The following is a 27347-nucleotide window of genomic DNA, read 5'->3' as shown; positions in this document are numbered from 1 at the left end:
ACCCCTGGGTGATAGGCGCTATACAAATCCAAATTACATTTACATTACATTGGTGTCAAAACAGATTACTGATGTCTTGATCCCCGAATGCTGTTCCCAAGGTCTTGGACCCTTTACTGTTGCCAAGGTGTGCTTCTCCTAACAAACCATGAAACCTTGGACCCAACTTTTGCTCTGAGAACTGATGGGGGATTAGGACTGACCTGCAGAACTGATTGGATGAAGGTGCATTGTAACTGGGCCAAATATTTAGGTTTCCCAAGCTACCTTCAGTAGCAAATGCTATTTAGCGGGACCTCGCAGAGAAGGTATCCAGCCTAATGGAGCCCTTCTCAGCTGCAGCCAGCAGCCTTTCCCTGCTGGAAGAATCTGAGCTCCAAAATAATCAGAAGGTAGAAATCTGCACCAGTAGAAAGTGTGAAAAGCATCCAGCTGGTGAGTACTTATTCAGAGCCTAGAAATTAGAATTTCTGCCACTCGCAGCTTTCCTGAAAAAAGCCAAAAGCTTCGCTGAAATCTCTTCCAGTGGATATTTGATGAATAGAAGCATTCTTTGACCATAGCCTGCTGAATGCTGAGGAGTTTTACTTTGATTCCAGAGACTAAAGGGCCATTTACGATCTCGTCCATAAAGCATTCCAACCAAATAAGTTTGGGAATGCTTTTCGAACCACTCGGATCTGGGGAGTCTGACTAAGCAATTTTGGTGCATTCGGATGCTTCTGGATACGATTCGGTTGGACTCTCATTGATGTCAAAGGCAGCCTGTGTTCCAAACAAGAACACAGGCTCCCATTGAAGGAAGGGGTGGCTGGGGAAAATTGTGCATCCTATGGCAGGCACCACCAGGTGCCTGCTACACTGTGGCCAGAGTCCCTGCTTTTCGCCCCCGCAGTTCCACTGTTGTGCCGCCTGCTGTTGCCCCCTACTGCTCTCTCCTGGTTTGTGTTCAAGGCCCTCTTTCACCCACAAGATCCTGCCTGTGCCTCATTCCTGGTGGTCCAGTGGGAGAGCCTTGCACGTCTGTTGGTCTGTTGTGTCTGTCTGCGTGTTTTGTGCCCATTATTGTCTTTTTGTCTGTCTTTTTGTTATTGTGCATTTTATCTGTTTTTTCTGTAATTCCGTGTATTTTTCCCAGTTTTATTAGTATTTTTTACCTGTGCCCTTTGTCTCTGTCCTCCGTGCCTGTTTTCGCCACCCTCTTCCTGCTGGCCCCTAGCCCCTCCTCCTGCCATTTCCCGCTCCCGCCTCCCACCTGCACTTTCCTCCCCTTTCCCTACTTAATGGAGGCTGCTGCGCAGCCGCATGCAGCGGATGCGCCACTCGGTGCCAAGGTAAGCCCTCCAGCGCCCAACTGTGACAAGCGGCAGAGACCTTGGATCTCTGACCACCCACAGCTATGACTCACCTGCCCTCCTCGCACTCAACCCCAGAAGGAACAACAACTGCAAGCTGCTTGTGCCAAACACCACTCACGGCCAATTCTTTTTCTGATGCCAGCAACCCCAAAGCCCTAAAATGTATGCTCCTTAACATGTACTCCCTGCACAGACATACTGTAGAGATCTGGGACCTCCTGCACACCCTCTCGCCAGACGCACCTTCCTCATGGAAACATGGACCAACCCCACCTCCGCACGACATCGTTACCACCATCCCCGACGGACACAAGATCCAGAGGAAGGACCGCCCTCACCACCCAGTAGGAGGACTCGCCATTGCACACAAAAGCTCCTTTTGACTCACCACCTCCACTATGAGCGACTCCCCGTCCAACACCGAACACCTCCATTTCTAGATCCAGACAATCCCCAGAATGACCCTGTGCTACACCCTCATCTACGAACCCCCAGGACCTTGAACCACATACACCACCACCAACGCCAACCTCATCACACACCATGCCATCTCCTCCATGGACTACCTACTCATCGGAGACATCAGCTTCCACCTCGACAACCTCAGCGACCCCAACTCTGCTACCCTCCTGGACAACCTCTACAAACTTGGATTGAAACAACTCATCACCATCTCTACCCACAAGGCAGGACACACCCCCGAACTCCATCTTCGCAGGAGGTACAACATCCACTTCAGACACAACGCACAACCCCTCTGGACACACCACCACTGTGTACACTACCACATCAACAAACCCACTTTCCCCAAAGCTGCACCCCACCCTCCATGAAGGAACTGGAGCAAGGTCACCGAGGGGCACCTCAGCTCCATTCTCAACCACGATGCCCCCCACCTCGACCGACACCAACTTCGCTACCAAAGAACTTTACAGGTGGATCACCAACTGAGCCAACAAGCTGAGCCCCAACTGCAACCCCAACAGACTGCACCCCAGGAAGGCCACCTGGTTCACTGCCAACCTCCAGGAATCCAGATATACCTGCAGACGTCTCGAGAAGATTTGGAGAAACAGCAACACTTCAGAGGATTGCACCATTTACAAGAACGCCATAAGAGAAAACCACCAACTAGTCAAATCCACCAAAAAGACCATCATTCTAAACAAAATCCACGCCAGCACCAGCAACTCCAAAGAACTCTTCAGGATCATTCAGGAATTCACCGAGCCTCCCCAGCAAAGCTATGGACATCACACCCTCCCAGGACCTCAGCAACAAACTTCCAACTGAAAATAAGATCCGGCTACGACAACTTCAACAAACAGACTACAGACACCAAACCCACTCCTCCCCACAGCAATGACAGCCAGCCTACCATCTACTCGTGGACCCCAGTCACTATTGAAGACACTACATTGACCATGAAAGGCATTCACTCAGGACCCTTCACGGATTTCCGCACATCTTCCACAGAGCCACCACTGTCATTGCACCTGAGCTACGACACACCATGAGTTCAACTTTTGAAGCCGGCACATTCGCCAACAGCTGGAAACACACAGAAGTCAAACCTCTCCACAGGAAGCCCTCAGCAGACCCAACAGACCTCAAGAACTACCAATCCATCTCTCTCCTACCTTTTGCAGCCAAAGTCACCGAGAAGATCGTCAACGTTCAACTAACAAAATTAATCGAAGAGAAAACTCCATCCTCGACCCCTCCCAATCCGGATTCCTCAGAAACTACAGCACCAAGACCGCCCTACTCAGTGCTACAGACAACATCCTCACCCTCCTTGACCAAGGCCACACCACAGCCCAGATTGTACTTGACCTATCTACAGCTTTTGACACCATCTCCCACTGCAATCTCACTGCCAGGCTCCACGAGTCCAACATTCAGGGATATGCCCTCTACTAGATCTGCTCCTTCCTCACTGGCAGAACCCAAAGAGTCAGGCTTACCCCCTTCCTCTCCGAACCCACAGAGATCAACTGCTAAGACCCCCGCTCTACAACATCTACATGTCTCCCCTCTCCGCCATCATCACACAGCAATGACTCAGCATTGTATCCTTGCTAATGACACCCAGTTCATCCTTTCACTCTCTAAGGACCCCCTCACCACCAGACCCAGCTATCAGGAAGGAATGAAGAATGACACATCCTGGATGAGTAGCAGCAGCTTGAAGCCTAACTCTGAGAAGACAGAAGTCCTGGTACTTGGACCCTACACCTCTGCATGGGACAACACCTAGTGGCCGACCTCCCTCGGCAGCCCACAACCCCCACAGACCGCACCCAGAACCTCAGCATCATACTCAACTCGTCTCTCATCAGGACCCAACAGATCAACGGTGTCTCCTCCACCTGCTTCAGCACCCTCTGCATCCTTTGCTAGACCTTCAAATGGATCCCCAACAACTCAAGAAAGATCATCACCCACGCACTCATAACTAGTAGACTGGACTATGGAAATGTCTTCTACTCCGGGGTCAACAAAACTCTGCCCCACAAGCTCCAGACCATATAGAACACTGCAGCCCGACTCATCCTTGGCATCTCACATCACCCAACACCTGCAAGACCTCAACTGGTTTCCCGTTGAGAAGAGAGTAACCTTCAAGATACTCGCCCACTCCCACAAATACCGGACCCCAATATCTCAACGAAAGAATCTCTTTCCATGTACCGAAGAGAAACCTTCGATCCGCCAAAACCGCCCTCGTTGAAACCTGCTCATCCACAGAGCCAGAATGGGTGGAAGAGCCTTCTCAAACATCGCGGCAAAGACCTGGAACAAGCTCCAGATCAACATCAGATGCGCCCCTGCTCTGCACATCTTCAGGAAGACCCTCAAGCTCCGTAACTGGCCAGACTGCACCCCCCCCCAGCTCCTTGAGAACCTCATGGGCGAGTAGCGCACTTCACAATTCCCTCATTGATTGCTTAATTAAAGGGGGGGGTCCCTTGGATATCCCCATGGGCACGATTTGAAAGGCCCTGATGTGGGGGGCCTGCTACAGGCCCCCAAAGACAGATTCCAACAACTGTTTTGTATCCATAGAGCAGTAAAATTTGGATCTGAAATACTCAACCTGTCCTAATGCCTTTTGGAACTGATTCTGACAGTCCTAGCTGTTTCCAGGCATCTTAATCGACCATTGGGAACTTTGTATGCTTTTGTCGGAAACAAGGGTTCTGAATTGGATTCAGCAAACCTGAATCCGATTCAGAGCCTTTCCAAACGTCATTGTAATCGACTCCTAAGCCTGAAGTTTAAACTTGCCACTGGATTGAACTTGGTCCCTGACATTGATCCTTCTTAATTTGACTCTGACTTAAACCGTACTCATATCCCTGTCAAGCGCAACCTGAATACCACAATCAGCTCTTAATAATAATAATACCAGCATTTGTAAAGCACACAGCTGCCTCCAGAGAGGTGTCCCGGCACTGGAGGCCGTTGGGAAGATTAAGCGAGCTATTGCCCAGAGTTACAAGGTGCTGGGCTAACCTCCCGCCTTGGCCACTCCACCACACCTCTTCCATAACACTTTTTGATACTATTTTGACCTTAGAAATGTTTTAATTCTTAACTCCTGTTCTACTTATTGCATTTTTATTATTTAGGTGTCATTTTATGTATTAAAATGTTCTCTTCTTTCACGTTCAGTTTGGGTTTTTTCTTCTGTTGTGTTTTGAGTTTTGAGGTGTGCTAAATTATTCTAGGAGGGAGTCACTATCTAAGGATCCCTCAATATTTGACAGTTTTGACCCACTGTAACAGTATATTTGCTGCCTGCCAAATGTAGATCAATCGGTGTCAGTTCTTTGTGTTTGCTAAGTCCTAGTTTCTTTGCTATCACAAGCAAATGCCCAGGGTAGGGATGGAGAGTGGAGGAAGCAGCCATGAAGAAACCTTGCGGAGTATCTGGAGGGGACCGGAAATTACCAGCTCCAGAGGGTCTCCCACTACAGATTAATACTACCTGAGAGTTTGGAGAGGTGGGTACAACTTCCAGAGGGTCATGGGCCGTGGGTTGCAAGGGTTACATCTGTGCATGAAAGGGAGTAGGACAAATTGGGGATGCTTCATGGATGTACCAGACACCAGCACCAAATCACTGCTACAGAGACATGTTTGATGAAACACAGTATGATGAACCAGTCACATGGGTACCGTCCCTCCACCCCCCCACCCCCCAGGACCCTGACCTCAGCAAGAAATGCATTTTAATCAAACACTCAGATTCAGAATATTATGTAGATCTTTTTCAAAAGTGTGTGTCCAAACACTGACACTATATTCTCACCATAGTTGGGGCAGACAGGGGCTTCTCCTCCATAATTACACACCACCTGTATCTGCGACTGATCTGCGTTGATGACACGGATGTAGAATGTTGGACTGTTTATTCCGGTGTACTGGAGCCATAAGTCTGGAGCCTGATAGCAACTATACCCATTATGGGATCCATATCTAACATACAAGCGACTTATTATTCCTTGCTGATATATTTTTACTTTCTCGCCTGGCCCAAGGATACGTTCACCCTAAGGGAGAAAAGAAAAGATGAGTCTTACAGCACTGAGGGACGTCATGCTAACAAAAAGGATTACTGAGACTAAAATATATGACTGGCAGGCAAAAAATACCCTGACTTAGAAACCATTGAATTCATTCTTTGCAGTCCCAACAAATATATACAATACCAGTAGGTCTGGCTTAGAACTGAATGCCTGAATATCTTTATCTATGCAGTCACTCATCTATCCATCCATGCAATCACTCACTCAGCATCCATGCGCTCACTCTTACTCACACTCATGTATCTATTCATCCATGAATTGACCCTAAGAAAGTGCTGCATACTAGGCTTCTGGCTCTTCTTCTCAGACCCTATTGATACTGACCCACTACCACTGTCAGCCATCTTCCCTTGTGAGTCACAGTGAACCATCTGCTCCTCTGTAATGCCATCAACCCTGGGTTATGATACAGTAGGGCTCCTCAAACCCACCATCAGTTGCACAGTCTTTGCACTTTGATCCCATCTGAGTGGGTGTAGGCGAGATTTATAAACACTAGAAAACATAACATCAGAGGTTGAGAGGGAATGTGGAAGCAGAGGACTTGCCTCCCTCACCCGTTGTATATCTTGAAGTCCACTGAGGAACCATTCCTGCCTGATCTGCAAGGAGTGGCTTTTTAAGCAGGCGGAGGGTCTGGGTGGCTTCTAAGTGGTGAGCATCTTCAGAGATATAGGTTACATATATGAAGGGCTCTGTTACACTCATTGTCCGAGTGCTCAGGGAAATCACAAATGAGGATATGAAAAAGACACATATGTGATGGCTTCAGAAGAGCATCTAATGAATTCCAAGTCATTCATGACAGCTTTTTGACCCATTCCACTTTCTGAATGTCCCCAATAACTGGCACTGACAAGCATTAACAAAGACACACCATGACACTCAGAGTTGGTTAGAAGTGCGCATCTCTGGTAATCTATGTGGAAAAATATTAGTATTCAGTAGGCGAGTAGATCCCTAGATCCAAAAAGGATGAAAACAAATGAACATTTTTATTTTGATGTGGTCTTTCTTTATAAATTCAGAAACAAATACACAACACCTGAAATGCAAACCTTTCTGTAGAGATGGGGAAGAAGAGAGAGCAATGCAGTGGGACTGGCAGGGAAGTGAAAACAGGACAGTACACATTCCAGTTAAAAGGAGTTCCAATTTGGGTGAAGCCTTCCACTCCAAAGTAGTCTTGCCCTTAGCTGCAGAGCAACTCTAACAGCATGTGTGTACCTGTCAGGAGGCTTGTGGCATTAGCCAGTTTGTATGAAAAATGACATCATCAGAATGTTGAGGCGATGAGCCCAATGGTCGTACCTACTCCAGTGACATTCAAGTATACCAACTGCACACCCCTCTCCAGGAGATCCTCTGTTATCTGATGGAGTTCATCAACATTCCTGCCTTGAGCTCCAATGTGAAGTCCAGATCACACACGCAATGAGCCCTCTGCAGCAGCTTCCATATGTTGGTGTTCATGGTCATCAACCATCATAGGGTCATGGTGTGTCTAGACGGTGACGGTGGATCCCAATTCGGGATATTCCATCCCTTTGGAACGCAAGGATAAGAAGGCAATCCTTGAAACCAGAATGCCGTCCATCGAACCACGCGCATCAAATACTGCAGCATGATCACTCAGCTGTTATGTTTATCAATTTCAGACGTTGGATATATTAGGATATAGCGAGGTCAGAAATGTATCTGTTCAATACTTTGACAACATTGACAACATTATTTTATAAATTCACAACACAATAAAAATATGTGTTTCCATGTATCAAAATTTGAATGTTCCATTAATCAAAAATGTTTGGTCTTTCACATGCTTTAGATCCCAGCTGCTGCGCTCTGTCCAAACTGACCTGATTAGTTTAAACCTCATCTGAAGTGTTGAAAGGGACTGACAGAGTGTTCTTTGCAGTTCTCCTCATTTCATCATTCAGACAAACCTGCCATTTCCTCCTGCTCTTGTGGCCTGCGCCAGGAATCCCTTGACAGTTGATCAACTAGAGTTTCCCAGCAACACTCTAGCCTACCTTGAAAGGAAGTGGTCCATTTAAAGTGGAAGGCCTCTTAAATGGGTGACTATTGTCCCCATAACTGTCTAATGGCTAAATTTATTGACAGTCATGTGGTACAGTCCTTTTAACTGCATGCCAGGTACATGGTGAATACTGTACTCTTTTACCCAGCTACCCCTGAATGAAGGTTGGACAAAGGTTTCCAGGATGGTTCATCAGCACAGAGGTAGATTAGGTGTCTCCCTGTTCTCTGCATGTCCTTTGTGTAGGAACGTGCCCTTTTTGGTATGGTCACCCCCACACTTTTTTCTCCAATGCTGATGTTTATGAGTCTGAAAGTGAATTGCAGCCAGCTAACCAGGCCCAGTGCCAATACTCTCTCCCTAAAACTGATACATGTGAATTGGGAACCCCAACTGGCAACATTTTTACCCCTCTTATAAAACCCTGTTCAGAGGTACCAGTGGTACTCAGGACATGGGAGTTAAAGGGGCCACCAGGGCCTGAAGCACTTATTATGCCACCCTGAGTGACCCAGGAAAACAGATGACAGCAGTCCTGCCATTGCAGACTGTATGTGCAGTGCAAACCTATTAAACTCATCTTTGCTCTCACAATGTGCGCAAAGGTCAACAAACTATTTCTAATATATACTTTTCACCTCTAAAGTAGGCCACCTGAGCCCAGGAGACAATGTGGATTATAATAAAGATGTGGACATAAAAGGGCAAGCATATATGACCCTATAGTAGCCTCTTTCCATTAAGGGCTACGATTAGTGATCAGGGGGCTATAGAATAACATAGGCTGGCACCCAGGAACCCCAAGGTTGCCCACTTCATTATGGCCCCAGTGAAATATGTCATGTTTGATATTAAACAAGGTGGTTTCTGAAACATTACATGATTCCCATGTCGGATTTCATGTTGCCTACACCCAGGAGATTACCGTAGAGAATTCCCACCTGGTTTCACCAGCTTTTCCTGTGATCTGCCTCACACCCTGCAGCTGCTGCTGCCAGAACGGAAATCTGACACCTGCCAGGAGGTGTGAATACTTCCAAGAGTCAGAAACAAATACCTGGATGTAAAGAAAGTGATACATCCCTCCCCTAGTGGAGTGGCACATCAAAGCAGTGAGCTTCAAATCTTTTACTACCTCTGATAGTCACTCAGGATGCCTCCTAGAGGGCGGACACAGCTGTCCCCATGCCCATAGGCACACTATTCCCATGGCAAGCAGTTAAATAGGGTAATCAGGAGGTGTACACCCCAAGAAGGGGAGCTACACCACTTGTGTGGGCTACCTAGTCTGTACAACCAAATAAGGTTTCTACCATTTCTAAAAGTCGCAGAATTGAGGTTTCTATGTAGCAAAGGATGTGGTCACCTCATGGGCAGATTAGATGCTGGGGCTAGTAGCCCATTGGCTACTTGCACCCAAACCCCTCACACCCCTAAATCCAGGATCTAAGAGGCACCCATGGTACTGGAACCTCGGATCTGATAAGACCTGCAACAAAGAAGAGACCCAATCCTGCGACTACAGTACGTGCAGAAAAACAAAGGTGCAATACTCTGCTCCTGTGCCACACACCCTGCACCTTCATGATTGGGACTCATCCCAGACCAAAGACCAGCTCCCACACACTGAGAGACTCCTTTGAGAGTCAAAGGCCACTCCAGCCTCTTTTGGTCCCCAGCAGCCCAAAGGTTAATGCACACTCCTGGAACCCAAAAATTCACTGGCCATCGGGCCCCCTGAATGATCACCTAGACATATATCATCCAGTGCATTGTGGGAAATAAAGTCCTGACTTTCATCAAGTTTCAGGTGGCTACCCTTTTCCCCTGCCCAAACCGCTGTCAAGGCTTGTTAGTGGCCTGTCCAGCACCCACAACCTTCAGTCTATGCTGTAACATGAGGGAACACTGCAACACTTTCAACCAACCACTCAGTGGACCAGTCGTTGACTTTTTGCAACTGTTTTCTCTCCAGCAATGTCTGAGCGGTGAAACCAGCAAACCCACGGCTCCCGATTGAGCACCTCGAAAGCCAGAGCAACAATGAAATTGGACCCAACACACCAGGTAAAATTCAACTGAGTGTTGTGAACTGGTCCTGGGACCCACATCACCATACCCCTTAGTGTGTTCTATGCCATTCGACCTGCAAGAGGCCGATTGTCACTAGTGCTTTTTACCATTGACTAAAAATGTTAACGTTTTGTAGTATTGAATTGAGCTGATATATTTTTCCTTCTAAAATCCATAAATCCAGATACACTCATCTGTTTGTCTTCATTCTAGTGTCTAAATGTACGTTAGAATCTGTGTACATTTTTATAAATTGGTGTTGGATTTATTTTGAGTAGATTGTATTACTTATCGTCAATGTTGGTACTCTGAAATTCTAAACATGTTCCTCTAGTAAAGCCTAACTGCTCTGTGCTGAGCTAGGGATTTATTAGTGTGGATCATAAGGGCTTATTTTGGAGTATTGTGAGAGCATTACATAATAAAGCCTACCCAGCCTCACTGCAAAATGCTCCACTTTCGTACATTTGTTTTTCAGTAGTGGGATGCTAAACTTGTGTTTCGCAGTACCACTCTGTAAGACCAACTGCTGGTAGCACTTGAAAGGATCCGTCAAGGCAGAAGTGAGGCTTGATAAAGTTTATTTCTTCTGAAGAAGAACTCATCCTTCTCCCAACAGCTTGACTAAGCAACTGCTCACCCACTTTGAAACCAAACATTCCAACCACACCGGTGACATAGGTACAATTCCAGTGACTACATTCCATTGTCACAACGGGGCGCCCTTGTGCACAAAGGCCCAGATACCACACACCTCCCTCTTATAATACATCAAAACAAACATATGTACAAAGTAGAATTTACAAGTGAGATAAAAAAGAACAAACCTTTAAGAGAAACCCAAAATAACAGAACACACAGAGCATTGTAATACCCCATTCAGTACTGATGCTAACATATGAAGATCCGTCAATAATTCCTAATGAAAACACCAGCACTGGGGATACAGAATAACATAACTTCATTGAACTAAATATTATTGTTCAAAATCTTTTAAGTATCACAGCTTCCATTTGTACTGTCATCCCCCAAACTCTCATCTTTCGAAGCGTCACCACCCCTCACAATTTTATCAGAGAGACGCTCAGGCCCCTTGTTCACCACAATTTTTCAAATACTTTGAAAACATGAATGGGTTTAACAAATTTGGAGCTACCACCACGCCACCCTGGACGTTTAATCATCACCACATCTCCCACCACAACCACTGTTTTTTCACAGTTTTCCTATAGTCAAAATGTATTTTCCTTGCCAACACCTTTTTGTCCTCCTCCGCCAACTATCCGCACATTCATCCCCCTTTACTGCACCTTACAGTTCCTTTTTTTAAGCAATTATTTTCTGATAGTACAATGGTTTTCTTGAGTACTTTATTGAATCTCTCCACCATACATTTGGTCTCCGGGTGACAGAGAGCACAACTTTTATGCCATGCATCCTCAAAAATATGAGCTGAAAACCATTATCGGTCAATAGTATTTCTGCATAACCTTCTCATGCCATTAATTTCATTAAAAACCCAATCACAAGCCTAGTTTCCACTCCCATCATCAAACACACTTCTGGACACCTTGAATACATATCAATAACCACTATCATGTAGTATTGCTGACCCTCTCCATGAATAGGACCAAGAATGTACAAGGCAACCTCTTTCCATGGTCCTATGGGTAACGCTCTTAGAGGACAGTGAGCAATCCCACAGAAGCCTTTCAACCTGTAGATCCATGCCCGACCACCAATAAGAGAAATGTTATCTCTCCTTTGTTTTGGACATGCCCAGATGAGAAACATGGCCTAAATTAATCAATTTATGACAACGCGTTGTTGGGGGAACCAACCTCATGCCTCGAAATAACAGGTCACATGTGCCAAACTCATCTTTGACACCCTAAAACAACTTTCCCTCATCGGAGGCTTGCCTGTGGGTATGCCACCCATTCCTCACCAGAAACAAAACTTCTGAAAGCACCAGATCGGCAACCAATCCTTCTCACCACTGTTCCTTAGAAACAACGTCATCATCAAATAGACCTTTTATTTGTGAAAAAAATGTTTCGTGCACCTTATTTGCATTTTCTCTCTCTGGGGTAGAAGGTTCGGCATTGGTGCAGGCACTCAATTCCATAGTTGCTTTCTGTAAATTCTTCAAAATAAAGTCAATGTTTGACTGGCTTTGGGCAACTTTGGCCCACTTCAAGTGGCGCATGTCATTTGCCAGAAGGACGGCTTGCGAGCTTCCTTTACTTGAGTCCTCTATTTTCGCTGGGGCTTCCCAGTAGGAAAAAATCATGCATAGGGGGTTGTGGTCACTCTCAAGACGGTCAACAACCATCATATCCTCCAGATGGTGCCACAACTCGAGATGGACTAGTATATAGTCATTTCTGCTTACTCTATTACCGCTCTTGAATGTGACAGCACCCACCCTATCTTTCGGAGTTCTACCATTGGCCGCCCTTAATCCTTTGTTCAAACAGGTAGAGTTAATCTGGATCACCAGATCAGTCCACTTTTTCACTGGGTCCAATTCTAACTTTAGAATCCCCCACTGGCTATCTTGATGATCTACAAAATAAGAATCGCCACCCGACAAAGGTTCAAAGTTTAAAGTAAAATCTCCTGCAACAATCAAAAGTGAATGTGCAGAGAATTGTGAAGAGAAATGTGGAAGCAGAGGACTTGCCTCCCTCACCCGTTGTATATCTTGAAGTCCACTGAGGAACCATTCCTGCCTGATCTGCAAGGAGTGGCTTTTTAAGCAGGCGGAGGGTCTGGGTGGCTTCTAAGTGGTGAGCATCTTCAGAGATATAGGTTACATATATGAAGGGCTCTGTTACACTCATTGTCCGAGTGCTCAGGGAAATCACAAATGAGGATATGAAAAAGACACATATGTGATGGCTTCAGAAGAGCATCTAATGACTTCCAAGTCATTCATGACAGCTTTTTGACCCATTCCACTTTCTGAATGTCCCCAATAACTGGCACTGACAAGCATTAACAAAGACACACCATGACACTCAGAGTTGGTTAGAAGTGCGCATCTCTGGTAATCTATGTGGAAAAATATTAGTATTCAGTAGGCGAGTAGATCCCTAGATCCAAAAAGGATGAAAACAAATGAACATTTTTATTTTGATGTGGTCTTTCTTTATAAATTCAGAAACAAATACACAACACCTGAAATGCAAACCTTTCTGTAGAGATGGGGAAGAAGAGAGAGCAATGCAGTGGGACTGGCAGGGAAGTGAAAACAGGACAGTACACATTCCAGTTAAAAGGAGTTCCAATTTGGGTGAAGCCTTCCACTCCAAAGTAGTCTTGCCCTTAGCTGCAGAGCAACTCTAACAGCATGTGTGTACCTGTCAGGAGGCTTGTGGCATTAGCCAGTTTGTATGAAAAATGACATCATCAGAATGTTGAGGCGATGAGCCCAATGGTCGTACCTACTCCAGTGACATTCAAGTATACCAACTGCACACCCCTCTCCAGGAGATCCTCTGTTATCTGATGGAGTTCATCAACATTCCTGCCTTGAGCTCCAATGTGAAGTCCAGATCACACACGCAATGAGCCCTCTGCAGCAGCTTCCATATGTTGGTGTTCATGGTCATCAACCATCATAGGGTCATGGTGTGTCTAGACGGTGACGGTGGATCCCAATTCGGGATATTCCATCCCTTTGGAACGCAAGGATAAGAAGGCAATCCTTGAAACCAGAATGCCGTCCATCGAACCACGCGCATCAAATACTGCAGCATGATCACTCAGCTGTTATGTTTATCAATTTCAGACGTTGGATATATTAGGATATAGCGAGGTCAGAAATGTATCTGTTCAATACTTTGACAACATTGACAACATTATTTTATAAATTCACAACACAATAAAAATATGTGTTTCCATGTATCAAAATTTGAATGTTCCATTAATCAAAAATGTTTGGTCTTTCACATGCTTTAGTTCCCAGCTGCTGCGCTCTGTCCAAACTGACCTGATTAGTTTAAACCTCATCTGAAGTGTTGAAAGGGACTGACAGAGTGTTCTTTGCAGTTCTCCTCATTTCATCATTCAGACAAACCTGCCATTTCCTCCTGCTCTTGTGGCCTGCGCCAGGAATCCCTTGACAGTTGATCAACTAGAGTTTCCCAGCAACACTCTAGCCTACCTTGAAAGGAAGTGGTCCATTTAAAGTGGAAGGCCTCTTAAATGGGTGACTATTGTCCCCATAACTGTCTAATGGCTAAATTTATTGACAGTCATGTGGTACAGTCCTTTTAACTGCATGCCAGGTACATGGTGAATACTGTACTCTTTTACCCAGCTACCCCTGAATGAAGGTTGGACAAAGGTTTCCAGGATGGTTCATCAGCACAGAGGTAGATTAGGTGTCTCCCTGTTCTCTGCATGTCCTTTGTGTAGGAACGTGCCCTTTTTGGTATGGTCACCCCCACACTTTTTTCTCCAATGCGGATGTTTATGAGTCTGAAAGTGAATTGCAGCCAGCTAACCAGGCCCAGTGCCAATACTCTCTCCCTAAAACTGATACATGTGAATTGGGAACCCCAACTGGCAACATTTTTACCCCTCTTATAAAACCCTGTTCAGAGGTACCAGTGGTACTCAGGACATGGGAGTTAAAGGGGCCACCAGGGCCTGAAGCACTTATTATGCCACCCTGAGTGACCCAGGAAAACAGATGACAGCAGTCCTGCCATTGCAGACTGTATGTGCAGTGCAAACCTATTAAACTCATCTTTGCTCTCACAATGTGCGCAAAGGTCAACAAACTATTTCTAATATATACTTTTCACCTCTAAAGTAGGCCACCTGAGCCCAGGAGACAATGTGGATTATAATAAAGATGTGGACATAAAAGGGCAAGCATATATGACCCTATAGTAGCCTCTTTCCATTAAGGGCTACGATTAGTGATCAGGGGGCTATAGAATAACATAGGCTGGCACCCAGGAACCCCAAGGTTGCCCACTTCATTATGGCCCCAGTGAAATATGTCATGTTTGATATTAAACAAGGTGGTTTCTGAAACATTACATGATTCCCATGTCGGATTTCATGTTGCCTACACCCAGGAGATTACCGTAGAGAATTCCCACCTGGTTTCACCAGCTTTTCCTGTGATCTGCCTCACACCCTGCAGCTGCTGCTGCCAGAACGGAAATCTGACACCTGCCAGGAGGTGTGAATACTTCCAAGAGTCAGAAACAAATACCTGGATGTAAAGAAAGTGATACATCCCTCCCCCACACGATGGCTAGTGAAGTGGCACATCAAAGCAGTGAGCTTCAAATCTTTTACCACCTCTGATAGTCACTCAGGATGCCTCCTAGAGGGCGGACACAGCTGTCCCCATGCCCATAGGCACACTATTCCCATGGCAAGCAGTTAAATAGGGTAATCAGGAGGTGTACACCCCAAGAAGGGGAGCTACACCACTTGTGTGGGCTACCTAGTCTGTACAACCAAATAAGGTTTCTACCATTTCTAAAAGTAGCAGAATTGAGGTTTCTATGTAGCAAAGGATGTGGTCACCTCATGGGCAGATTAGCTGCTGGGGCTAGTAGCCCATTGGCTACTTGCACCCAAACCCCTCACACCCCTAAATCCAGGATCTAAGAGGCACCCATGGTACTGGAACCTCGGATCTGATAAGACCTGCAACAAAGAAGAGACCCAATCCTGCGACTACAGTACGTGCAGAAAAACAAAGGTGCAATACTCTGCTCCTGTGCCACACACCCTGCACCTTCATGATTGGGACTCATCCCAGACCAAAGACCAGCTCCCACACACTGAGAGACTCCTTTGAGAGTCAAAGGCCACTCCAGCCTCTTTTGGTCCCCAGCAGCCCAAAGGTTAATGCACACTCCTGGAACCCAAAAATTCACTGGCCATCGGGCCCCCTGAAGGATCACCTAGACATATATCATCCAGTGCATTGTGGGAAATAAAGTCCTGACTTTCATCAAGTTTCAGGTGGCTACCCTTTTCCCCTGCCCAAACCGCTGTCAAGGCTTGTTAGTGGCCTGTCCAGCACCCACAACCTTCAGTCTATGCTGTAACATGAGGGAACACTGCAACACTTTCAACCAACCACTCAGTGGACCAGTCGTTGACTTTTTGCAACTGTTTTCTCTCCAGCAATGTCTGAGCGGTGAAACCAGCAAACCCACGGCTCCCGATTGAGCACCTCGAAAGCCAGAGCAACAATGAAATTGGACCCAACACACCAGGTAAAATTCAACTGAGTGTTGTGAACTGGTCCTGGGACCCACATCACCATACCCCTTAGTGTGTTCTATGCCATTCGACCTGCAAGAGGCCGATTGTCACTAGTGCTTTTTACCATTGACTAAAAATGTTAACGTTTTGTAGTATTGAATTGAGCTGATATATTTTTCCTTCTAAAATCCATAAATCCAGATACACTCATCTGTTTGTCTTCATTCTAGTGTCTAAATGTACGTTAGAATCTGTGTACATTTTTATAAATTGGTGTTGGATTTATTTTGAGTAGATTGTATTACTTATCGTCAATGTTGGTACTCTGAAATTCTAAACATGTTCCTCTAGTAAAGCCTAACTGCTCTGTGCTGAGCTAGGGATTTATTAGTGTGGATCATAAGGGCTTATTTTGGAGTATTGTGAGAGCATTACATAATAAAGCCTACCCAGCCTCACTGCAAAATGCTCCACTTTCGTACATTTGTTTTTCAGTGGTGGGATGCTAAACTTGTGTTTCGCAGTGCCACTCTGTAAGACCAACTGCTGGTAGCACTTGAAAGGATCCGTCAAGGCAGAAGTGAGGCTTGATAAAGTTTATTTCTTCTGAAGAAGAACTCATCCTTCTCCCAACAGCTTGACTAAGCAACTGCTCACCCACTTTGAAACCAAACATTCCAACCACACCGGTGACATAGGTACCATTCCAGTGACTACATTCCATTGTCACAACGGGGCGCCCTTGTGCACAAAGGCCCAGATACCACACACCTCCCTCTTATAATACATCAAAACAAACATATGTACAAAGTAGAATTTACAAGTGAGATAAAAAAGAACAAACCTTTAAGAGAAACCCAAAATAACAGAACACACAGAGCATTGTAATACCCCATTCAGTACTGATGCTAACATATGAAGATCCGTCAATAATTCCTAATGAAAACACCAGCACTGGGGATACAGAATAACATAACTTCATTGAACTAAATATTATTGTTCAAAATCTTTTAAGTATCACAGCTTCCATTTGTACTGTCATCCTCATCTTTCGAAGCGTCACCACCCCTCACAATTTTATCAGAGAGACGCTCAGGCCCCTTGTTCACCACAATTTTTTGAAATACTTTGAAAACATGAATGGGTTTAACAAATTTGGAGCTACCACCACGCCACCCTGGACGTTTAATCATCACCACATCTCCCACCACAACCACTGTTTTTTCACAGTTTTCCTATAGTCAAAATGTATTTTCCTTGCCAACACCTTTTTGTCCTCCTCCGCCAACTATCCGCACATTCATCCCCCTTTACTGCACCTTACAGTTCCTTTTTTTAAGCAATTATTTTCTGATAGTACAATGGTTTTCTTGAGTACTTTATTGAATCTCTCCACCATACATTTGGTCTCCGGGTGACAGAGAGCACAACTTTTATGCCATGCATCCTCAAAAATATGAGCTGAAAACCATTATCGGTCAATAGTATTTCTGCATAACCTTCTCATGCCATTAATTTCATTAAAAACCCAATCACAAGCCTAGTTTCCACTCCCATCATCAAACACACTTCTGGACACCTTGAATACATATCAATAACCACTATCATGTAGTATTGCTGACCCTCTCCATGAATAGGACCAAGAATGTACAAGGCAACCTCTTTCCATGGTCCTATGGGTAACGCTCTTAGAGGACAGTGAGCAATCCCACAGAAGCCTTTCAACCTGTAGATCCATGCCCGACCACCAATAAGAGAAATGTTATCTCTCCTTTGTTTTGGACATGCCCAGATGAGAAACATGGCCTAAATTAATCAATTTATGACAACGCGTTGTTGGGGGAACCAACCTCATGCCTCGAAATAACAGGTCACATGTGCCAAACTCATCTTTGACACCCTAAAACAACTTTCCCTCATCGGAGGCTTGCCTGTGGGTATGCCACCCATTCCTCACCAGAAACAAAACTTCTGAAAGCACCAGATCGGCAACCAATCCTTCTCACCACTGTTCCTTAGAAACAACGTCATCATCAAATAGACCTTTTATTTGTGAAAAAAATGTTTCGTGCACCTTATTTGCATTTTCTCTCTCTGGGGTAGAAGGTTCGGCATTGGTGCAGGCACTCAATTCCATAGTTGCTTTCTGTAAATTCTTCAAAATAAAGTCAATGTTTGACTGGCTTTGGGCAACTTTGGCCCACTTCAAGTGGCGCATGTCATTTGCCAGAAGGACGGCTTGCGAGCTTCCTTTACTTGAGTCCTCTATTTTCGCTGGGGCTTCCCAGTAGGAAAAAATCATGCATAGGGGGTTGTGGTCACTCTCAAGACGGTCAACAACCATCATATCCTCCAGATGGTGCCACAACTCGAGATGGACTAGTATATAGTCATTTCTGCTTACTCTATTACCACTCTTGAATGTGACAGCACCCACCCTATCTTTCGGAGTTCTACCATTGGCCGCCCTTAATCCTTTGTTCAAACAGGTAGAGTTAATCTGGATCACCAGATCAGTCCACTTTTTCACTGGGTCCAATTCTAACTTTAGAATCCCCCACTGGCTATCTTGATGATCTACAAAATAAGAATCGCCACCCGACAAAGGTTCAAAGTTTAAAGTAAAATCTCCTGCAACAATCAAAAGTGAATGTGCAGAGAATTTTTCTATGAGGCCATCAAGTACAGCAAAGTTATCAAACTTCCGCCCCCTTGTGCTCCTGGAGTACACATTTTAAATGTCTAAGGGTTTGGCCCGGTTAAGTGTAACAGACACAATCTGTATATATTTGTGATTGGAAGTGAGCTCCTTTACGGTGATCCCAGAATCCTGTTTGACCCAAATAGTTAATCCCCCAGAGGGTCGTCCTCTGTCGCTTTTTTCAGCAGGTATAAGAACAACGGCTTGACTAGACACAAGGCCTAGAGCCTGTAGAATCGCTGGGGCCACAAGTAGTGAAACAGGTGACCCATGGGAGACGCGTACAGTTTGAGAACACAGCCACGAGACGCCGTTAGCTTCTATGAGGAAAGTCGCGGTTTGGAAATTTAAAGATTATGAATACTTAGGAAAGGACTTTGAGCAAACCTTTTTAGAATTAAGGAGTTCTAGGGCCAACACCCATGGGAGCACTGAAGTACTCAAGTTACCTCACACAGGGAAGCCGGGTGAATAGGTGTCTTTTGGTGTTGGAAATCGTCATTGATTTCAATGGCGATCTGCTGCTAAGTGCTGCTGCGTCGAAGAGGAACGTGTCCGATGTAATCCAAGACTGGATCAGAGATTTGAAGAACCTGAAAGCAGAGGGGAAAGAGTCTGGGTCACTTGCCAGTGACCAGGGGCACGAAAGTGATTGCTCACCGATGTTGGGTGATTTCAGGTTGAAGAGGTGAAACTTGACTCTGCAGCCACACGGACAAGAAGGTGTCGATGATGACCAGGAGCTGATTTCGGTCTGTTCCATTAAGGATGTCGAGTGCTGCACCATTAGTGACCGGATTGGACCCAACAATCCTTGGCAACAGCAACCCATGCAGAAAGTAAAGAAATACTTTGGTGCATACCAGCAAGGTCCGACTGACTCACCACGTGTTGGAGAGTCAGGGAACATCTGGAGCAATCAGGGAAGCCACCAAGGAAAATCAGAGTTGCGTTCACAGGGATATACCAGTCGATGGACTAGGGATCGCAAAGAGGCCTCGAGCAGAAACACACAGAACTGGCTCACAGTACACTCGTGGAGTGTAGGCCATAAATCTTCAGTGCAAAAGGTGCGCGGGGCTGGGGCTACAAGTAACCCAAAGCATAGCCTCAAAGAACTTTGAGAAGCTGATGTACTTGCAAATGTGCAGGGTGTCCATGAGTTCCGGTTCCACATCTCTCACGAGGGCTGCGGGTCTCAGCTTTGCTGGGGACTTGGGTCAGCCTCTAAGAAGTCTGGAAATCCACCTCCTGGGCTTTAAATAAAGACTTTGGAGTCCGGCGGGAGCTTCAGAGATGCAAACCAGCGAATGCTTCATTGGTGCCTGCCAAGCACAGGAGTAACTCCCTACTCCAAGGGATATTCTTCAGTCATCTAGTCGTGAAGATCATTGAAGTTCCAGGATATCTGTAGCAGTGTTTCATTCAAGTGTAATCTAAATTCCTGTAGTCAGGGGTCCCTTTCTTATACCCTGAGAAGGGGTTGGACTAACTCTGGAGACCCAGCTATGGAAGGGTTTGGAAAGAGGGGTGGCTACACCCATTTCCTTTGTCCAGTTTTTCACCAGAGCAGGGGCTAGTAGCCCTTGCAACTGGTTTGAACTGGGCTATGCACAGGGACACCAAATGTGCCCCCAGTGCAGACTTCAAAGAACTCTTGGAGTGCTCCCACCCAGCCCTAGCCCACTACGGCCTGTCTGGGAGGTGGTCACACTTCCCTGTGACAGGAAACCTATTGTCCAGGCCTCCCCTGCTGGAGTTTCGTCCAGCAGCAGGAGGCTAGACTCGTGTCAGTGGCTGGAGCATCCATTTTGTGATGCCAGGTCTCTTTAAACTTGGCCCTGGGTACACCGGTGTGTACATGTCTCTCCCTCTAGAAGGGTGGAATTCTACCCCCGCTGCCAGGACTGGTGGGGGGGAAGAATTCCAAAGTATTTGACACCAAACAAGACATGTTTCCATCCAGCAATTCCAATGTTAGCCTTTACGGTGCGGTTATAATGCACTTAAGAGTATATGGTCCGGCTGCATCACAGAACAGCCCCAAAGAATAGATTCCGAAGGCTGCAAAGTGGCCCTACCCATGCATGGGCACCCTCTCACACAAAATCCAGCACCCTGACTTCAGGATTGATAAAGCCTGCCATAGGGGTGACTAATAGGCGTATATGTCCAGTGATTTAAGGTAGATATAGGTAACCTATATCTAAGTACGGGGTGCATGCACCACCTTACCCAGGTTGCAGTAGCAGTCCTGTGGTGTCATTTTGGAAGGCTTCCCAGGGGTAGCATAATACATGCTTCAGTCCCTCGTAAGCCTCTTGGGTACCTATGCTCTTGGTACTTAAGGTACCCTATACAAGGCACGCATAAGGGTACCCCAGTAACCAAACTGGAGTGTACCTAAAGTAATTGGAATCAATTTAGAGAGGAAGCAGCTAGGCTGGGGTCCTGGATAGATGGACCTAGCCAGACTAAAGTAAATAAAACTGTGAAACATCAGCAAAAAGCGGGGGTAACCATAAGAGCAGATCCTATGTATACATGTATGTATGTATGTATTGGTAATCTTTTATAGCGCATGTCTGTAACCCCACGGGTATCCTGGCGCTTTGACTGAAAGGATCCTGCTGCGCACCCTACTGAGTTAAGAACTAAGAAGATGCAGTCCTAGGAAAGAGATGTGTTTTTAAATTTTTCTTGAAAGAGACAAAGTCATTCATACTTCTCAATCCTAGCGGAAGAGTGTTCCATAATCTGGCTGCCGTAAAGCTGAAAGATCGTCCACCCAGCCGTGATCTCAGAACTTTAGGCACCACAGCAAGGTATGCGGAAGCCGAACGAAGGGATCTGGATGGAGTGTACCAATGGAACATATTCTGAAGTGGCACTGGGCCTTGTCCATGAAGGGCCCTGAATACGATACATAGAGTTTTAAAATCGATCCGTTGAAGGATCGGTAACCAATGAAGGTCTCTTAATGCCTGGGATGAGGAGTCGTGGCGGCGGCGAGCAAGCGCTAATTTGGCTGCAAGATTTTGCACCTGTTGCAGTTTTCCTATCAAGGTAGCTGGTGCTCCAAGAAATAGAGCATTGCAGTAGTCCAGGCGGCTTACGATGATGCTCCTCACCACCTCTGGCCTACTATCCATGGGAAGCATCGGGAGAACCTTTCTCAACATACGAAGCAATCCCATGCAAGTACTCACTGTTTTATTGACAGCTGCATCCAGTTGGAGATTGGACCCAAACATCACTCCCAAGTTACGGACCGAGGTGGTAGACGCAGTCGTGCTTTGGAAGGAGGGTGGCCAGAAATCCGGCGGAAGAGGTCTAGGGACGCGGTCAGTGGTGCAGTGTAAGACTTCTGTCTTAGAGCTGTTAAACTGCAGCGAATTCTGATTCAGCCAGTCCGCAGTTGCGAGCATACAGCGGTGGAAGGTGTCAAGTGTCACTGCTTCCTTGCCCTCAAGTGAGAAGACAAGTTGAGTGTCGTCTGCGTAATTCGTTACCACTATGCCAAAAGATCTGATCAGCGCAACCAGGGGCCGCAGGTACAGGTTGAAGAGGATAGGGCTAATGGCCGACCCTTGTGGAACACCTTGCTCCACTCTTCTGATGTTGGATTTGAACGGTGGCAATGCCACTACCTGGTGACGGTTTCCAAGGTAAGATGTCAACCACTGTAGGGCAAGGCCGGTTACCCCTACTTCCTCTAATCTGTTAATCAGAGTTGCGTGACTGACAGTATAGAACGCGGCCGACATATCGAGCAGCACTAAAAAGGCTGCTCTTCCATGGTCGGCTCGCGTCCTAAGGTCGTCTAGTACAGTCACCAGCGCTGATTCCGTCCCATGGGCCGGTCTAAACCCGAATTGGGCTTCATCCAGACAGGACCCAGTGCCCAGGTATTTAGACAGATGTTTTGTGGCCCACTTTTCCAGAATCTTTATTGGCAACGGGAGTAGGGAGATGGGTCGATACTTTGCAGGACTAGCCGGGTCCAAGGTGGGCTTTTTAAGAAGAGGGGACACCACGGCAAGTTTCCAGCAGTCTGGTACCCGTGCTGAGACCAGGGACTGATCACAAATGGCAAACAGTGGGGGGAAGAGTTCTTCCCGGAAGAGCTTCCAATGTTTATGCGGTAGTGGGTCCAAAGGTGATCCCGACGACACACTGTTGGCCAGGGAGCAGAATTCCTCGAAAGTTGGAGAAGGGAAACAGTCCAACCTGGCAGTGCTGGAAGTGAAGTTTCTGTTGGACCCGGAGTGCATTTCCGTACGACTCTGAGGATTGCCGCCAGGTGTTACGCCAAGATTATTCAGAATGGCTGCGATTTTATCCTCAAAAGCCTGTGCCAGTGAGTCGCACAGAGATTGAGATGCGGTGATGTTATTAGTCGCACTGGCAGGGCATGACAGATCCTTCACGATCTTAAATAAGGTCTGTGATTTATTAACTGCCGCCCGCAAAGACTCTTCCAAAAACCTGGCCTTCGCACATTTAATCTGTGCTTTATAGATGGACAGGGCCTGTTTGTAAAGGTCCCGATCTGAGTCCAGGTATTTCTTTCTCCATGTGCGCTCGGCCCGCTTGCATTGAAGTTTATGTTGAAACAACTCCTCGGAAAACCATGGCATAGCCGGAGTGGGCCTGTTTCTTATTTTCCGTAAAGGGGCCAAAGAGTCAAGAGAGGATACAATCCATTGGCTAAGCCTTTCGTAGCTCAGGTCTACGTTTTCCTCTAAAATGAAGCCCTCAGAGAGTAATGAGGGTAGAGGGGACTGGCTCAAGAGTTTAGACTATTGTCTGGTACTTTTGACCCCACCTGAGTTCCTATTTCTCCCCTGCCCCGCCTTGGGCGTGAGAGAGAAAAGGACCAACGCATGGTCCGTCCAGCACTGGGGCAGGATATTTCGAACAGTTACATGCTCTGGGTCTGCAAAGATAAGGTCTAGTATATGGCCCTTTTGGTGGGTCTGAGTAAGGACCAACTGCTGCAGCTGAATTCTCTGACAGGTCTGGGTCAGATCTGTAAGTGCAGTATCTCCACAGCCGCCCAGCCAAAGATTAAAATCACCTAATACCATTAACCTTGAATGCGAGGTGTATAAATCAAGGATTAACTCAATCAGCCCAGTCACAGCCGATAAAGGGCTAGATGGAGGTCTGTAACAAAGTAGACCGGTAGATAGAGCGCCCCTCTGTCCATTTAGAGAGAAGGCAAGTAATTCATGACCAGGAATGGTCTTGATGTCGATCAGGGAAAGATCAGTAGACTCTCTAAATATTAGTCCTATTCCACCCCCTCTAGCACCGCTTCGGGGGATGTGCCTGATTTTGTATCTCGAGGGGCAGGCCAAGCCCAGCTCTACTGCACAGTCCATGCTAGTCCATGTCTCCGTCATGAGTAAGATATCTAACTCATGGTGTTCAATCATGAAGGCAATCTCTCCATGATGTGAGCACAGCGACCTAACGTTCAGAAGGCCACAACTAAAGGAATCTGTATGTTTTCCAGGAGATGCAGTTGGTCCTCTAGACGGGGGGTGGTGTTAAAGCATAACAGTTCATCACGAGTATAGATAATGGTATCTCGGGAAAGAGATCCAGAAGTACCGGCCCCCGGCGCGTCCGATGCGTGAACGGGCGCAAACGGGCTTACCTCTGGCGCACCTCCGGCGCCCCTACGCGCACCCGTTTTCCCACCGTCGCTGCGCACCTGTCTAGCAGCCATCTTAAATGGCCGGCAAGGATATCACGTGGGTCCTGGCAGGGCGAGTGGCTCTCCCTCACCCAAGATGGCGCTCTGTCAGGAAAACCTTCTCCCCACTCCAAAATGGCGCTCTAAACCGGCGCGATGCTTATGCAGTGCCCCCGAGTCCCTTCTACCCCACAAAATGTGGGTGTGCAACAGTTAAATGTGGGTAAGAGCTCCCTAAAATTCTCTCTAATCGGCGCAGGCAAAGTAAAGTAAAAAAAGCGATCGCTCGGCGCAAAGCAAGAATTAACTATTTTTTAAAAGGTTAAAATGCAGGAGGTGCGTTAAACACGCAGCGCAAATACAAGATATTCAAAGTCAGTCTAAGCGAGGTAGGAGGTCCTACTTTTATTACCTCCTCCTCCAATGCGTGGGTCCTGGCAGGGCGAGCGGCTCTCCCTCACCCAAGATGGCGCTCTGTGAGGAAAAATCCTACTCTCCTAAATGTCCCATTCCCCTTTCCCCCTCACTGATGTCGGAGATAGATGTTATATTTCATCTGTGTCTGGTAGTCGTGGGTGGGACTGAGGACTTCTCTTCTGCTCCTGTGGAAAATATACTTCTGTTCTGACAGTTCTGTTGTTTTATTCCTCAGGTCTAATCCATTGGCCTTTCTTTCCACGTGCACACATTTATTGTTCGTGTTGTCCTTCTCTTTAGAGTCCCTTAATGCTCATTTCAATACTTTTCTATCCTCCATAGCCTTATATACAGTACATTTGTACTCCTCTGTATATTTTACTTCCCTTATCTTATTTTATTTATTCCTGAACCTATGATTATAACCTTGCTCTTGATTCTGTATAACACTCGGATACCTCAGGATCCAGCCCGGCCAGCGTTTTATGGTCCCTCAATTGTTCGTTTTTATGAATTCCATCCATCTGGTACCTACAATTGTTCCTTTTTATATATTATGGTGTCCTCCTCTGCTGAGTTTGCTTACCCTATTTTATCATTGTATGTAACCTTGAATCAATAATTATTGCCTTCCTCATCACTCTGGAAAGCACTCCCATACCTTTGGGTCTAGCAGGCAATATTTAAAACCTTAAATAAATAAATAAATCAGGTAGTTATATTCATGGCTCCAAGACTAGGCACAAATTCCTTTTCCCCAATAAGAATGTACACATTTTTATGATCCTTCATGAAATGTATAAATGACATTCAGAACCAATGTACTTTAAGACTGTCCTTACACCTCGACTCTATAACTGTGTTCATAGCCGTAGCATTTAATTAAACCAACTGGTCCTGGTTTGTCAAATGTCCCTTGGTTTTTACTTTTTAAAGGCACATTCACATTCAAGCACCATTGGCATGACCAAAGGTTGGCACTGGTTGAGTAGCAACCGGGTCTGTTGGTTCGGGTGTAGAGCCTGCGGCTCTCAGTGTCCTCCAGGACAGGTGGACTGTGCTCTATCCCAGTGTGACAAAGAAAGGAGAAATCTCCTACTTTGCAGACTTAGGCACCCATAGGAGTCCTCCATGCAAATTGCTTAAAGTCCCATCAAGACAGAGCTGAAATGACAATGCTCCCCTGGCCTACTGTTAAACAACCCAAGTCGAGGGTGTTGTGTTTTTAGACTCCCTTACTGCACAACAGCAATCCGTTTGCAAGCAAGTCCTGAATCACTTTACTGAGCTCTTTTCTTTGACCCCTGGACTGACTCATGTCCATGATGCGGGCACTGCTGACAGCCTCCCTGTCAAAACAAGCACTGGCATAGCCAATAGGTCTCGCCTTTGGGACCTTATAAGTGTTAGCCATGCAACAGTTGATGTTGTTGCACCAAGGATACTGTGCTGCACAATTAAATACTTATAATGTCCCAAAAGTGGGCCCTATTGGCTATGCGAGCGCTAAATAAATGCAATTACAACATACAACCTATTTTCTGAAACTGTAGAAGATATCCTTTGCATCTGTCTACTTTACAGGATTCCAGGAAGACATTTATAAAACCATTTCCATTTCAAGAGGATAGCACCAGGACAGTAAAGATGCCACGCAGTTCCCTTTTTGCCAGCATCTCTAATAAAGTCATCAGTTGTCTCATTAAATGTATTCACGGTTAGAGCTGCGTCTCAAGGCCCTGTTTAAATGAACTATATTAGGGGCAATGTATTGTAATGTACTTATAACTTCATAAGGATGGATTTTAATTGCTGATAGACTGTAATTATTAGGTTGTTTTACTATTTAAGTCATTATATAGTATCGTTTTTTTAATATAAATTACACAATGCATTTTTTAACTACCTACAAGCGAAAACTGTCTCAATTAAAGGATGAATCTCAGTTTCCAGGTATTAATCCAGGGGCACGCCTTTGAAAATGGTAAAAATGCCAGCCTCTACGGAGGACCACCTGCCCTCGAACTTATGCCCCCCAGAAGACTCAGCAGAGGGAGGCTTCGGACTCACCCACCCACACAGCCAGTGGCACACCTGCTCTGTGCATACTGACAACCAGACCTGCCAACACATTCCAAAGTGTGCCCTCTCGGTGCTAGGGGAATGACTGTGTCATTTCTATGCATGGGCTTCAAGGGTGTTTCCCCCTAGG

General features: G+C 46.1%; 1 protein-coding gene across 1 annotated transcript in view; it reads right to left on the bottom strand.

Moving 5' to 3' along the window:
- The window catches only part of LOC147725823 (uncharacterized), a 227306-nt gene that overhangs the window by 186536 nt on the left and 13423 nt on the right, over positions 1–27347 (bottom strand). The window contains exon 2 of the mRNA XM_086959997.1: positions 5677–5917. Coding sequence (XP_086816123.1) covers positions 5677–5917 — 241 coding nt within the window. The remainder of the gene's footprint in view (positions 1–5676; positions 5918–27347) is intronic.

The sequence above is a fragment of the Lissotriton vulgaris genome, chromosome 3_1 (assembly GCF_964263255.1).
Source record: "Lissotriton vulgaris chromosome 3_1, aLisVul1.2, whole genome shotgun sequence".
NCBI classification, from domain to species: domain Eukaryota; kingdom Metazoa; phylum Chordata; class Amphibia; order Caudata; family Salamandridae; genus Lissotriton; species Lissotriton vulgaris.
Note: the sequence above shows the minus strand (reverse complement) of the source record. Positions and strands in the feature narration are given on the sequence as shown.